Source organism: Trichechus manatus, unplaced genomic scaffold (genome assembly GCF_000243295.1).
Source record: "Trichechus manatus latirostris isolate Lorelei unplaced genomic scaffold, TriManLat1.0 scaffold00032, whole genome shotgun sequence".
Taxonomy (NCBI): Eukaryota; Metazoa; Chordata; class Mammalia; order Sirenia; family Trichechidae; genus Trichechus; species Trichechus manatus.
In genome coordinates this window covers 17,192,712-17,207,875 of record NW_004443968.1, presented here as the reverse complement: position 1 = coordinate 17,207,875, position 15,164 = coordinate 17,192,712, and the positions used below count along the sequence as shown (strand labels likewise).

General features: G+C 35.5%; 1 protein-coding gene across 2 annotated transcripts in view; it reads left to right on the top strand.

The window, feature by feature from the left end:
• ST8SIA4 (ST8 alpha-N-acetyl-neuraminide alpha-2,8-sialyltransferase 4) overlaps window positions 1-6,546 on the top strand; it is a 143,602-nt gene extending 137,056 nt beyond the window's left edge. For both annotated transcript variants that reach the window (XM_004375050.2, XM_023730134.1), the window contains one exon: window positions 2,569-6,546. In XM_004375050.2, the coding sequence (XP_004375107.1) occupies window positions 2,569-2,851 (283 nt within the window). In that variant the 3' untranslated portion in view covers window positions 2,852-6,546. The remainder of the gene's footprint in view (window positions 1-2,568) is intronic.
• Window positions 6,547-15,164: the final 8,618 nt, after the last annotated feature.

Genomic DNA, 15,164 nt, shown 5'->3' with positions numbered 1-15,164 from the left:
ATGTCACTGAACTGTGCATGTAGAAATTTTTGAAATGGTATATCTTGGGCTATGTATATTTTCACCAAAAAAAAAAAAAGGTCGAGAAGGGAGAGGGTTAACATGTCGTGGGGTTGTTAACCAATGTCATAAAACAATATGTGTACTGACTGTTTAATGAGAAACTATTTGTTCTGTAGACCTTCACCTAACGTACAATAAAAAAAAAAAACTTCACAATTTCCTCCATAAACTCCTCACCACAGTCACACAACAAAGTTGAGAATATTCTCAGGATTTACATTCTTATTTTGTTTATTTTTTTCTGGATGTGCTGATGTTGCTATAATGTTCATTTCCCTGGCTCTGTGTTTAGATGCCAGCTACTTGAGGGAGAGAACACAAACTCATTTATTTTCTGTTTGTGGTATATCGTATCATACTCTGGGTCAACAAATGTTGGCTGATTATATATCTTTGATAGTTTTTGAAACATTTAAAGTTAATAATTTCACCTTCAGTATTTCCTTCTAATGTTACAGCTGCTTTTTGGTACTGCATATAAAGGTTGCTTTTGGTAGTTTGTTTATGACCAACCATGGTTAAGTTGGTTAAGTTAGTTTCCAGGAAACCTCTCCAGAGTTAGGAAATGGAAAGCAATTTACTTTCAATGTGATCTTGGAGCCACATATAATGTGACCTTGGAGTCTTATAAAAATATACAGCGGTATATTATTTCCTACTTGTTTTCCTCACTTTAGAAATAAGATAATTCAGCATAAACTTAATACTACCAAACTATTCCCAATCATTGAACTTCTCTGGTGGAAGTAATCATTTCTTTCTTGATTGAGTTTGAACTTGCTTCATCTGCTTACAAGTATATATATATATATACGTACATATATATATAAATAAGTAACTTTTTAAATTAACCAACTTAATAAAACTAACATTTGTAGCCACACAGAGACCACACCCACAAAACTTTCCCATAATAATCATTCCATTTTAACAACACCTGCTTCTTAGAGCCGAGAGCACTTCAGGTTGTATCACAATGTCTTCAAGGCCTTCTAACTAGCTTAAGTTTGCTCGTTGCATAGGGTTAATGTCTCTGGTTTCTTCAAAATCTTAACACTATGTGGTCTATGGTTTTTGCGAATTCAGCTACCTTTGAGTTGTGAACAAATTATAAAATGCTCTCCTCTGAAAATTTTTCTTTATTCAGAATAGGATTTCACAAAACAATTGTGGTAACAACAGGTGTATAAAGCATTTTACATTGCCTGAAACATTTACACATGCCCTGCACAAAACGAGAAAAATACAAAATGTGAAAAGCAACTCTGGTTGGGAGAAGAGGGGAGAAGGAAAAAACTAGAAATAAATGCTCAGAATATTTCCCATTTTTGATATTTGTAGTGAAGTTTGAAAGTCCAACAATTCTTTAAACAAATAAAGTAAAAAAACAGTTGTTTTTTTTTTTCACGTCCAATGCACATATTTGATCTTGACTGGAAAACTACATAGAAGCTTAAAAAAAAGGAGGGAAAAATAATTTATAATACTGAAGCAAGTGCATTAAAGACAGTAAAGGGCAGATTTTTTAAAAATATAACCTTCTCCTTACATTTGGATGGCAGTGCATACATTTCCCCCAATAATAGTAAAAGCAAAGATGAAACAATTTTTAAAGTTTCATCTATTTATAAATGGACAACTTTGAAAGTAGGAGAAAAACCACACCCTTCTTTTGGTTGGTACCGGTACCACATAGATAATTGTCATGAAGGAAATGAATATGCGCAGAAGGATTGGAAACCCCTTTCCCTTCAGAAATGGTGATTAACTTGTGAGTTTGCATGTCTTTTCATGCAAAGTTTGTCAACAATGATGGACCTGAACATTTTGGAGTGTTTTATTGCCTTTAAAATGAATAATATAAAACTCTTGTCAGTATTGAATATATTTTACCTGTTCAACAAAATTTTAAACTGCGCAAGTGGTGAACTATTTAGCAATTATTTTATGGCTATATTTTGTCTATTGTTGTTCTTATATGGATTGAGACAGTGTTTTTAATTTGTTTTAGTAAAATGGGACCTGGGTAACTGAAACTGAGTAAGTTGGTTAAACAAGTTGCAAGGCATTTACTTGTTTGAATTTTTAATTGAAACATCAGACATTTTGAAAACCTGTAGGCATTTTTTCAAATTTATTTTTTCTACAAGGGTTACTCAGTCTCCAACCTTGTACTATGCCTTTTGCAGTCATATTTAGCCCTTTCTGAGAAGATTCTACTCTATGTATTATATAAATGTTTGCTAAAAATTTGTTCTGATTGTGAGATTCCACTGCTCACATTACCTACAGTCCAGGTCCTCTGGATACCCCAAGAAAAATCTAGAAAATAAAGGATAAAGACAAATAAAAGAATCAAATTTTCTAAATGTTTAAGAAATATATTAATTCTTCAGGTATTCTTTTTAATGTTACTTACTTTAATTCTACATAATATAATTTTATAGATTTGCTGTAGGATATGTTTTATGCTTCTCTAAATTAGTCTCTTTTATTTTTTTTCAGTTACTGGCTGACAAACAAAGTTCCCATCAAAAGGCCAAGCACAGGTCTCCTCATGTACACACTTGCCACAAGATTCTGTGATGAAATTCACCTGTATGGATTCTGGCCATTCCCTAAGGATTTGAATGGAAAAGCCGTCAAATATCATTACTATGACGATTTAAAATATAGGTACTTTTCCAACGCAAGTCCTCACAGAATGCCATTAGAATTCAAAACATTAAATGTGCTACATAATAGAGGAGCTCTAAAACTGACTACAGGAAAGTGTGTAAAGCAATAAAGCACACTGACAAACAGACAAACAAAACTGAATATGCACTTCTTTTCTGAAGATGCTTCCTAAAATTTGAAAACAGGATCCAAACCAAGACTGGGTTTCAGCATCCACCAAGCAACTCTAAGGTTGATGTAAAACGTTTATGAGAAATCCCTTACCAGCTGATGAAATACCTGCAAAGTGCTCTAAAAAATTAAATATTTTGACTTCAAGGGTCCTAGTAAGTGCCACTTCCACTAAGAACACAGCTTGAATGTATAATCAGAAGTGTTTACAAGATCCGGCAATGCAGTCATCGTTTGGTAAAGCAAATATGTTCATCACTGTTGGGCTGTCACTGCAAAGCCAAGCACATTAGAAGAGGAACCCAGGAACACAACTCAGCCAGTGGGGAAATCGAACCATCCTCGTCAGCAGAAATCATGATGGAAACAGTTTGAGCAGTGAAATCCATAAGATCAAACAACTCAAGTAAATGCCTTCTGTCAGGACTCTGAGTCTAATTATGAATTTTATGTTTTTGTTTCTATTTTTGTTTGTCTTCTGGTTTCTCTTTTGGTTTGGGTATTAGGGTGCTTAAAATTTATTTCTCAGATAAATATGAATGAGAAAAATAACCTTAATCATTTTTAAAGCTCTTATTTTTTTTTAAAGAACAATCACACAAAGACTTTTTTTTACAAAGTTTTATTTGCACAACTCTAAACTTCCAGATTTTTTTTTTTTTTTGATGGTGTAGAAGGTACCAGCTAAACTGTACCACTTAGTAGTATTCTAAAAATGTTCCATGCTGAGACAGTAAAATTAGCAGAAAAAATGTACTTTTGGTACCAAAGATTATACTGATGTTTCTACACAACAAACCTTTTGCCGTTCATGAAAATAATATATTATTAACATATTAATATATTATGCTACTAATGTGAAAGTGGTCTCTAAATATTTTAATTTTGCTAATGCAAATTTTGTTTTTATTTGAATGAAGACTTCCACATCTTTTACATTTCCTTATGATTTTGTGAAATCTCTTTGTCCTATAGAATAAATGTTTGATTGGGAGAGCTGAAATATGATTTCCAGTTCTTTAATATTGCCCTTATTATTCAAATGGAAAGATCTGCATGCTCTTTATACCATTGTTAAATTTCTTAGTACAGAAACAATATGATCAGTACAGTGTTGGTTCCATAGCAGAGGTGATAAATGTTAAGAGGTTTAAAAGGAAATTATGTGTCAATATTTTGCACTTCAAAAGAATTAACTTTTCCAGTATTTTTTCTGTAGTTAAATTTACTCACAGTATCATATTAATGTGTTTTTTAAAAAGATTAAATTATTACTAAGATAAAGTGGGTTTTTTAAATGCTAATATATAACAGTTTTGACCAATATGACAGTACTAGTAACTTATCCTATACCGGTAGGTAATTGTGATAACAAATTGTTTCTTTAGAAATAGAAAAGCAGAAGCACTGCATTCCCACTTCTACTCCTGGTGTGAAACAACTTATATGACTTAACTTCTTGTTTCTTAGAGAAAGCAGTCTGAGAAAAGAAGAAATAGCATGGGGAATCTATTTGTTTTTAGGGAAGGCAGCCCGAGAAAAGAAGAAATAGCATGGTATATTTACATACGTATGGAAAAGGATATTCATAGTAGTACAGTTTTCAATAATTTTAATATGTAGTATTATTTTTTAAAATATAGCAGAGCCTTAGGATACAGAAGATTATATTTTCTGAGAATTCTTGTGTCTCTTAGAGAAAAATGCAATGCATAAAAACAAGGCATAGCTAAAAATGGGTAGAACATTGATGTACTTTTATGATTAAAGCATTTATCTATTGGAATTTTTGAAAGAATTCGGTACATGTTTTGAATGTAAATTAAGAAGTCCCATTTACATACTAAATCAAAAGTAGGTGATTTCGAGAACCATGATTTGGACTATTTGCAGATGATAAGTGGATCAAATAGCCCTTAATTTGAATTCAATGGGAGTCTAAAAGTCACAAGTAAATTCTCATGGGTAAAATCCATCTGAGCACTCATTCAAGATATGTCTTAAAAAGCCACAGCCAGGTACCTGGTCATTTTTACTGCTTTCTCAACAAATATATTTAAACAATTTTAAAGGCCACAGCAAAAGCATGCCATGCATCCACTGTTCTGTGCATTGATGTTTATCTATCTCATAGATGCATTGAGTAGTGCCTTTTTAGCTTCTTCACATTGCTTTGTTACCCTATGCTTTGTGTTCTCTAAATACGTTGCCCAGTTGTGAAAGTGTCCAGCATAAAAAAAAGGGCTTCAGTATCGACTGAGACTACTTTTGTTCATCTCAGGGAACTTTCAATACTCTAGAATGAATTCAATTAAAGGCATTTAGTGTTCAGAGAAGACAAACTGTACAAGACCATTTCATTCCCTATTGTATACCTTTCCATCTGCCCTCCCCCTTGATTATCTGCTGTGGCCTTCTTACGGGGACAGGGCAAGGAGGTCACTGAAGGCTACCAGCAAAATTAAGAAAAATAATTGCGTTTTAACCCATAAGGGCGCATAAGGGACCATGACAAAATCAAATCATAAATACATACTTGAAATATCTGGGGTTTTCCCCCCCTTTGGACAATATTATATGCTCATAGCTTTATTTTATTTTTTTCATGATTTAACCCTATACCTGGCAATGCTCAGGCAGCTGATTGTGAAAATATTCCTATATGTTAGAAAACGCGTTGTTACTGTGCTGTTGACATAAATAGGCCATGGAAACATTTTCATCAATATTATCTGGCCTGTTCTATAACTAATATTAAATTGCTCAAATAAAAAAATAAATCAGTAGCATGTTTTATGGGCAAATCTAATGATTCAGCCCACAGGACTGATGAAATTTCTGTGGAAGTTTTTCTATCTAAAAGAAGGTGCTGGGCATTCAACTGTCTTCATATATTGTGTATCATATAAATTGTGTATTGATTACTCATGCAAATTCTACATATATGCTTACAGAAGCAATCTATTTAAATAGTGCTATGGGTAGTGTACATACCAGCTAGTTATTCAGCTACACAGGAAAAAAGGCTGAACAAAGTAATTTATTTCTGATTGAGTCAGTTAGTCATAATGCATATTATGTGGTATTTGGTTCATAAAGAAGTTGTTTTCATGTGGTTATTGTACAGAGTATTATAATTGTGGAAGGGTTGTGGGAAGAGTTATGTATAGTTAGTTGTTATCTCTGCAAGTTTGAAAGTTTCCCTATCAACCATTATCCATATACCAATATTTTAAAAGTTGAGTGAGGATTATTGTTCGTATTTGAAGAAAGTCCAAATAAAGCCCACTTAGAAATAGATATTTTATTATATATGTGCTATAGATATATCTATATAGTACAAATAGACATGTGTGATGCATATACACAATGCTATATATGTGTATCTGTGTGTATACACACAGGGTCTGTAATATACACTGTTATACTAACATCTTCAGGGTCTGCACTGTGATATCACTCTGGAGATAATCCCATTTTAGAGTAAAGAAGTTCTTTTGAGCCTTTAGACACTAAACTGCTTTAAAAGGGATCTCCTTTATAATTGAATTCTATGTTGTTCATAGCTAGAGTTACAATAAGGGTCTAGTATATCCAAAACTTTACAAAAAAAAAAAAAATGTCTTGAAGCTGGTAATGTATTTGAATTGCAGTTTTCTTCAGATTGTGACTTTAGGCCTCCTTGTGTCTCTCACTTAAGTAGCACTTTTTAATAACTACTGTTTCTTTGTGTAGGCAAAAGCACAAGTGCTTCAAATGTATATAGCAGGAAAAAAAAAGTTTACAGATATAGCTTGCTGCACAGGAGAACTGCTACTGAGTATTTCTTATACAATTTGTGGAGTTGAAAGATGAGGTTTATTCTGTCAGGTTCATTCTGTTCAACACTGTTACCCTATTGTTTGTGTACAGCAATTGGTTATTATTGTTTTATCATTTGTAAAAGAGTAAAATAAATTAAATCCCTTTTTTTTGCAATTTTTCTTTTATCTCTTCTATCCAAGCCTACGATTCCACTTTATGTGTAAATACCAGGTGCAAGTTTTGCTAATGCTTATGTCTTCCCCTACCCTCATTCCCTCCATACCTCAGCAAACAGTTTCTTTTAAAGTGTGTACATGGAAATGTGAACAATATTGAAAGACCCATGAACATCAGGGAGTCTTTAACAACTTTGTGAGTGTTGCATTCTGTGGTTGAGGGGATGGAGTGGTACAGACATTGTGGTCATTTATATCCAATTGATATTCCTACTGGCTGCTGTCCGTGGGTCACTCCAGCTTCACGGCTGAGAGTGAAGCTGAGAGGCCGACAATTCCTTAGACAATGCACACTCCCACAGCTGCCCTTTGACTTGTGATTTCCACTGCTGTTTGCTCCACTTGCTACTATTTGCAGTTTGCCTTCCAGGAGATGATTCTGAAAAACTGCATGTTTCAGTCTGTTGCCATGACTTTCTATAACTGGCAAGTTTCTGTTTTTAGACCCTGCACTGTTCACTGTAGAAATGTTTAGCAGTAATTTTCATGAGGTCACTTTTAGCATTGTTCGATTTTTAAACATTTTCTGGAGACCTAGAATGAGCCATTAACACTGGTTAATGAATATAGACTTTCATATTTGCATTTTATTTTCAAAGATCCTTTTACTTTCAAAGAACCCTATATGATGAGTCATTTCTACCCGTTACTGGGATATAATCAGACCTCATCATGCAGAGCTACCACTTTTCGATTTAGGGAAGAGCTTTCTGGCCTTTGGTATGAGTTTTGTTGACTTTGAATCAGTTTTCTAAAAGACAAAGGTTAAAAAAAAAAAGCTTTGCTCCTAATTTCAATTATTATTTAAAATGTTGATTATTTTTAAATAGATCAAAGGATATTCTTGCTTGATATGTAGCTAGATCTGCTAAAATTGTTCTCTTAATCTTATTATTTTATATTACAGTAAAATCCTTTTCAAAATGTGTTCTGAGAAACACTGTTGTTCAAGGTGCTTTGCAAATGAATGACTTGTGCTGACATATTCCATAACACTCTCAGGATTCACAAGGCATTATAGCGTACAGAAAACTCTGAGAGGTCTGGCAATAAAGAAAACAATTTAAATTTTCTCATCAAGACTTCTCAAATGTATTAGATTATTTCACCGTCAATATATAAGGAACATATTTTAAGAAATGCCAGAATAAACTTTTTTTTAAAACAACCTCTCCACAGAATTAAAATCTGCATATCTATAATGTACTCTCCAAAAAAAAACCAAACTCATTGCCGTTGAGTCAATTCCTACTGTTAGCAACCCTATAGACAGAGTAGAACTGCGCCATAGAGTTTCGGAGGCTGTGAATATTTGTGGAAGCAGGCTGACACATCTTTCTCCCATGTGGCAGCTGGTGGGTTCAAAACGCTGACCTTTCAGTTGGCAGCCACGGTGCCACCAGTGCTCCTCTATAATGTACTACATAGTTTATAATATAAATATAAATTACACTATTCCCAGATTTTCATAGATTATGCACTACAATTTAAAATACAGGCATCAAAATGACTGATTCATTCTGATTTGGCAGGGCTTCTTCCAGACAGTTTATTGAGATTTATATTTTTCTAAGTTTTTCTAGGGTCCCTGGTGGCGCAGTGGTTAAGATCTCGGCTGCAAACCAAATGTCGGCAGTTCAAATCCACCAGCTGCTCCTTGGAAACCTTATGGGGAAGTTCTACTCTGTCTTATAGGGTAGCTGTGAGTCGGAATTGACTCAATGGCAATGGGTTTTAAGTTTTTCTAAGCTTTATTAGGCTGTGAATAATTGAATCGAACTAACCCAATTCACAAGGGCTTATACTGTTAGTGCAAGATAGATTAAATATACCTGCATAGTAACCAGAAAATTTATGGACCCAATGTAAATCTCACTAGTCTTATTTTGACAAAATTTGTATTGTCTTTAGGCCAAACAGTATTCTAAATGCTTTATAAATATCAACTGATTTAATCCTAATAACATACCTTTGAGTTGGGTACGGTAAATATACCAGTTTTACAGATGAGATAAAACACAATGAGGTTAAGTGATTTACTCTAGGTCACACAGCTCAGAAATGAGACAATCAGGATTTGAACCCAAGTCATCTAACTTTATAGCCCATCCTCCTAGCCACTACATTTTGATGCTGCCTTTTCTTACTGGCAACAAATCACCTGGGAAACTAAGTTTGCAAACAGATGATTATTTAATGAGCCCAGATGTCAAGTATAGATAAGTACATAACCAGTTGCCTTCCAGTCAATCCTAAATATAACCAACAATCACTTACCAAAACTGATGGTTATTTTATTCAGTATTTTCTCTTCTCATAGATTAAAATATTTTGTTAATAATATTTTCAAATATGAGAAATATTTAAACTGATAATTTTACTTATTTTCTAAAAATTGTCTATGAATTTTTAACTAAACGATTGCTATCTCTTCAAAAATATTAATCCTACCACAGCTACATTCATAACAGCAATCCCAAATCTAAACTTTATTGCTGATGCTAGGCAATACGTACATATCTGTTAACTTTAAGGCATTACAGCACAGGAAGAAAAAAAAAAACTTTTTTCAGTGAAATATTAATTTGCATTTTCTAAAACATCAGGATATTGTAGAAAGCACGCCCTCCATTGTCCTTCTAGCTCCAGCTTCCTCAGCTCCCAACACCACACAGATGGGCTGACTAAGGGCACATCCGCCAGTGTTGCCTAAATGTAAACACACTCAGCTGGTAGCAGATGTTTTCCCAGGAAAGATCGCTATCACTGGAGTTATTCTTTATGGATTCTATGTTAGTTGATCTCCATGGATGGGCACAAGGTCACTCTGTTGAAATAGATCATTTGTCTTTCAGGTATACAACAAAAACAGGGTGGCTGCAGGCTCAACTATATGATATTTGCCGTATACCATCCAGAAGTGTTGCTAAAGACTCACCTAGTAAGCCAGGATTTTTCTTTCTTCTTCTTTTTTTTTTTTAATGGACCTTTGTTCAAGATTGGAGTCCTGGTGGCACAGTGGTTAAGAGCTATGGCTGCTAACCAAAAAGGTCAGCAGTTCAAATCCACCAACCACTCCTTGGAAACCTTATGGGGCAGTTCTATTCTGTCCTGTAGGATCGCTATGAGTCAGAATTGACTCCACAGTAATGAGGTTTTTTTTGTTTGTTTTGGTATTTGAGATTAAGACCTTATTCACTGAGCAATTCAAAGGTAGACTATAAAGCTTACTAAAAGAAAAATGGAGCCCTGGTGGCACAGTCGTTAAGAGCTCAGCTGCTAACCAAAAGGTTGGCAGTTCGAATCCAAAAATAAGTATCCTTTTTGCTTTTCTATGGTCATTGATGTCATTCAAATTAACAATCTTGTGAACTCTTCTAATAATTGTCTACATTCAGTTCTGCATTTTATCAAAATGCTAAGCATTCATTAGTGGGCTAATTTTATTTAATTCTCTAGGTCATGAAGACATGGCTTTGATATGTAAATTTATAAACTTATTTAATTTGTATCTATTTGCAAATCTTGATAGCATGTAAAAATCTATAAATACCCACCTTAGGAAAGGGTTACACTTCTCCAACAAGCATTTATAGAGTACAACTACTAGGCATTTTTTTAAACATGATATGTACCTTGCCTCATGTTACCAACACTTAGCTAGAAGAGACATACAAAAAAACTAAATAATCACATCAGATGGCAATAAGTTCTGTATTCAGGGAGGTGAGGAAGCATGGAGAAAACCCATGGATGGGGACACAAATCTCAGCCTGTAGCTATGAAGACTCAAGAAAACATCTGACCGGTGGCTATTGAACTGAATGTTAAAAGATATCTTTAGTTCAATCAAACAACCATTTATGGACTGAATGCCTATAATGTGCACCTACCAAGAGCTAGCAATTTTTACATCTGTGCAGCTTTATTTCAGTTGTTGGAATGGCAAGCATCATAGGAACTCTGATAATGTATGAGTATAGCAGTTGATTAGACTGGATATGCAACAGAAAGTTCCAGAATTCCAGGAGAGATCTGATACTAGTGGAAGAACTCCACTCTTTCTGCATAAACTGCCCTGGGCGCATCCTCTGCAACCTTCAAATTTCCTAAGCAGAGGACACAAGCCAAACTGAGCATCGTTTGTAGTTAGGTAGCAAAATCAAGACAAGCGATACTACATTAACACAGAAGACCCAGAAAACAGAAACTAGCTGTGTTTTCGTTTTACTTTAGTAACCTAACAGTAGATCAAAGAAATAAAATATTTTTAAAAAAAATTGAAATACTCAACAATCCTTGCTTTGGAAATTACACAATTCCCACCCCTCATCCCGACCAGATTTCCGCAGAAATATTGTTGAGTTACAAGTTTAAATAAAAATTGAAGTCCACCCTGAACTTACCAACATGATCAAGAAAGTGCAGAGCTACTGAAATGGCCCATTATACAATACCCTCCACCTCCATATATCACTGCTTTAGTATCTACTTGCTGTTTCTAGGTTGAAAGGATGCACCATAAAAGAAAATGTCTGTGCTTGACTTATTTTTGATTTTGAGATGATTCCAGAATTTGAAAATCTACCTTCTCAAGCTTTTAACGTATAGGAAGTGAGACTTCTAGGATTATGTCTCATTCAGTGAGGACTCCTTTCTCTCTTCTATAGGCCCCTCAGTGTATATCCTTTTGTAAAATGTAGTGTTTCTTGATGGTTTTGTCTTCAGCTGTCTTTTTATCTTTGCACCCTCTCCCGATAGATCTCACCTATTCTGATGCTTTGTAAACTTTGTATGTATGGAGTCCCTGGAGATGACAACAAAGCTATTCATAGAAAAATGTGCATGCCCTTAGTCTAGGTTCCCCTTAAAACATAAATCAAAGGGGCTTTCATGCAAATAGTTTATTGGGTAAATGACCTCAGAAACTAGAAGGGAGGAATCAGGGGAAGTGAAACAAGAAAGAGGAGAAGCAAGTACAAAGACTTGTTATCAAGTTGAATGCTTCCATGGAAAACTGGTGATCAATTCCACTTGGATCATCTGAGGAGACTTATGTTAAGTATTTCAGGATTATCCATTAAAGGGAAAAAAGGAAGAAGTTGTTAACCTCCTGAACTGCTGAGTTACACATGGAAGGTCTAAGCTAGCTCCTGAAGAAGTCTCCCAGGCAGTAAGCAATAGGACAACGCATGCTTGAAATGAGGCACTGTCTGTAGAACACTGCTTGATAAATCAGCGGCTTGAATCAGAAGTGAGACAGAGAGGGTGTGAGACCCTGCACCATGTGTTCAGTACAGTCCTTCTGTGTATCACTCAGATAAGCTTGTGTCCTTCATTAATTATAATCCATGACAAAGTCTCTAAGTTGATAGATGGTTACCAGCTCTACCAAATAGTTTTCAAAAAAGGATAGTTTAGTATACTCTTATCAGACGTAAATGATCTTAAGTCATAACTGATATTTACTATCTCCTTCCTTCACCAATCCATGTTAAAGTCACTTCATTTTAGCTGATGTTAGTTTCTTGCCTAATTGATGACCCAAACCTACACATCAAGGAGTCAAAGCCCTTATTTGACTTTTCCTTGGTGGGACAGGATTGCTGCAATTGTCTATTCTGATTTATGTCTAAGCACTAAAGCACCAAGAGATTACCCAGTGAATTTTCTGGGTCCCAGACATACTCTCTCCTTTCCCCATTGTATAGAAGCAACTCTAGCGCTTTGTCATGATCAGTGTCAGTAACCCCTGGCATTATGATAACTCCTTTACTTGGCTGTTGGCTCACTTGCAAGAGCCCAAAGAAATGGGGCGGTAATCCTGACTTCAAGTTCAGTGGAATCTTTATCCTTTCTCTTGAAGGAAGCCTTCCCCTACTACAAACCAAGACTCCCTATCTGGAAGAGACCAAACTGTGGATACAGAAAAGACAAATTTTCAAAATGGATTAACTGGAACAATATTGGCACTTGTATTACTTGGTTATGGGATTTGGGTGTTATAATTATTGGGGACACAAAATCACATATTGGTCATTAGTTTAATGCATATAACACATCTTTAAGGACAGCACCAAAATCAGCATGGTGCTTTGGCCCTGAGCTGTCATTTTAGGTGAGAAATTAATAGGTCATTTTATTATTCTATTAGGCTAGCACTAATAAGTAAGACAAATGGATTCCAGAGTAATGGTAATGCACCCATTGCCTCACCTTGTTTGTCATAAAATTGTCTGTTAGTGTGAAGAAATGTTGTGCAAGATCCTTTCCAATGAATTTTGTAATAGCCTGCATGGTAAGGTTGGCAGAGGCACTATGTCTAGGAAAGCAAATCTATATCCAGACCTGTGTCAATTTTGGTAAAGTTAAAGTGCTACCTCTTCCAATGTTAAAAGGGCCCAATATGATTTTAACTTGCCTCATTTCAAAATGTTCCCATGCTCTTTAATTTGACTTGGTACCATACTAAAAGCCCGCATTGGTTGTTGCCACCAACAGGCTGCACATCCAGCAGTTGAAATAGCTAATCTGCCTTGGTGAGAGGGAACCCACATTGCTGGGTCCATACATAGTTCCTCCCCTGCCACCATGGACAACCGGTTCGTTGGAACATTGTACAAACACTGTGGTGGTGAGAAACAGGCTAATTAACATCAGCAGGATGTCATCTTGTCCCCCTAGTGATTGAGATTCTCATCTCTGATAGAGACTCTCTGTCAGACATTAATGTGACACATACAATAATCCACAAACTCTGTGCCCTCTCTCATATTCATCGACATACTATACCCTAGATTTCTGTGCTTTGATCTTCTGATTTTTGTCTTTCTAAGTCCTACTCAGCCATTCAAATCATTTACTACTTCCATACAAACTGAATGACCATCGATCCTACTCCCAACTTTGTTCACCAGAAGTATTTCCTCCTACCACTGTCCTTTAGGACCACACTTGGGTTGGGCTATATATAGTGCAGCAGCAGTACATTTTCAGCTCACATCAACATATTGAGTCAACCTATCTGACTACCAGACTCGAGTTTACCTCTCTGTTATTTGGTCCGAGAGAACCCTGTAAGAGACCATAAATGTGAGCTGATGGATTAAAAAAAAAAAAATGTCCAATAGAAGTAGTTGACATGGGATTGTGGACTGCATATTCATGTGACTTTCTTAGGCACCCTAGATTCACTTAGGCCCTATCCTGATTTCCACCATACCATGGATTACTGTTGTGCCTGAATAATCTTATGACTCATAGTATGTGATACTACCCAGCTCATGATGCACAGCTCTAGTTGCACAATTACTTCAAGCCTGAGGTCAGACATTTGATCTTTACCAGAGTCCTTTAATGTGGCTAGAGTTGCTTCTAAAACTGCTAATAATTCTCTCCCAAAGAAGTTGCTCCAAACCCTGCTCCAAAACCTAGGAATTTGTGGTATGACTTTCCTACTGAAGTATTCCAGAAAATCAACATAGTTATTTTAGCTACTACTAAAATGTCTAGCACCATTGCATCCGCTGGGTCATAAGGCTGAAGTGACAGGGCAGCTTCCATCAAAGCCTGGACATACTGCAGGATCCCTTATCTCGACAAATGAATCAGAGTAATTTCCCCAAGTGCTGCCTTCAAAATCCAGTGTCCCTCTGAGTACTATGTCTCTTCCTTAGAGATAGGGTAGAGGAAACAAATAGTAAAAATAAATATAATAAATAAGTAAATTATATAGTATTTTAGAAAACAATGAACACTGTGAAAAAATAGGGCAAAGAAAGGAGACATTGTGGGGGTAGTACATTGTAAATTTAGATAGGGTGGCTAAGGAAGGTATCAATGGAAACGTGACACTTGAGCAAACACTAGAGAGGTGAGGGGTTAGCTATAGGTAGCTAGAGGTTAGATAATTCTAGGTAGGGTGAACAGCCAGTGATGAGACACTAAAAAAAGTGTGACTAATTAAAGAACTAAGAGGCCAGTGTAGTTAGAGTGGAAAGGATGAAGGCAAGAGTTGTAGGAGATTAAATTAGAGTAATAACAGAGTGAGTCAGAAGGCACAGCAATCTGGTATGATTTGGTAAGTCATTAAAAGAATTTTGATTTTTACTGAGAGATCTGTTTACAATTTTTAAACGGAGGAATACTCTAATTAATGTACAAAGATCAATTCAGCCGCTATGTTGAGAACAGAGTGTATAGGGCAAAGGC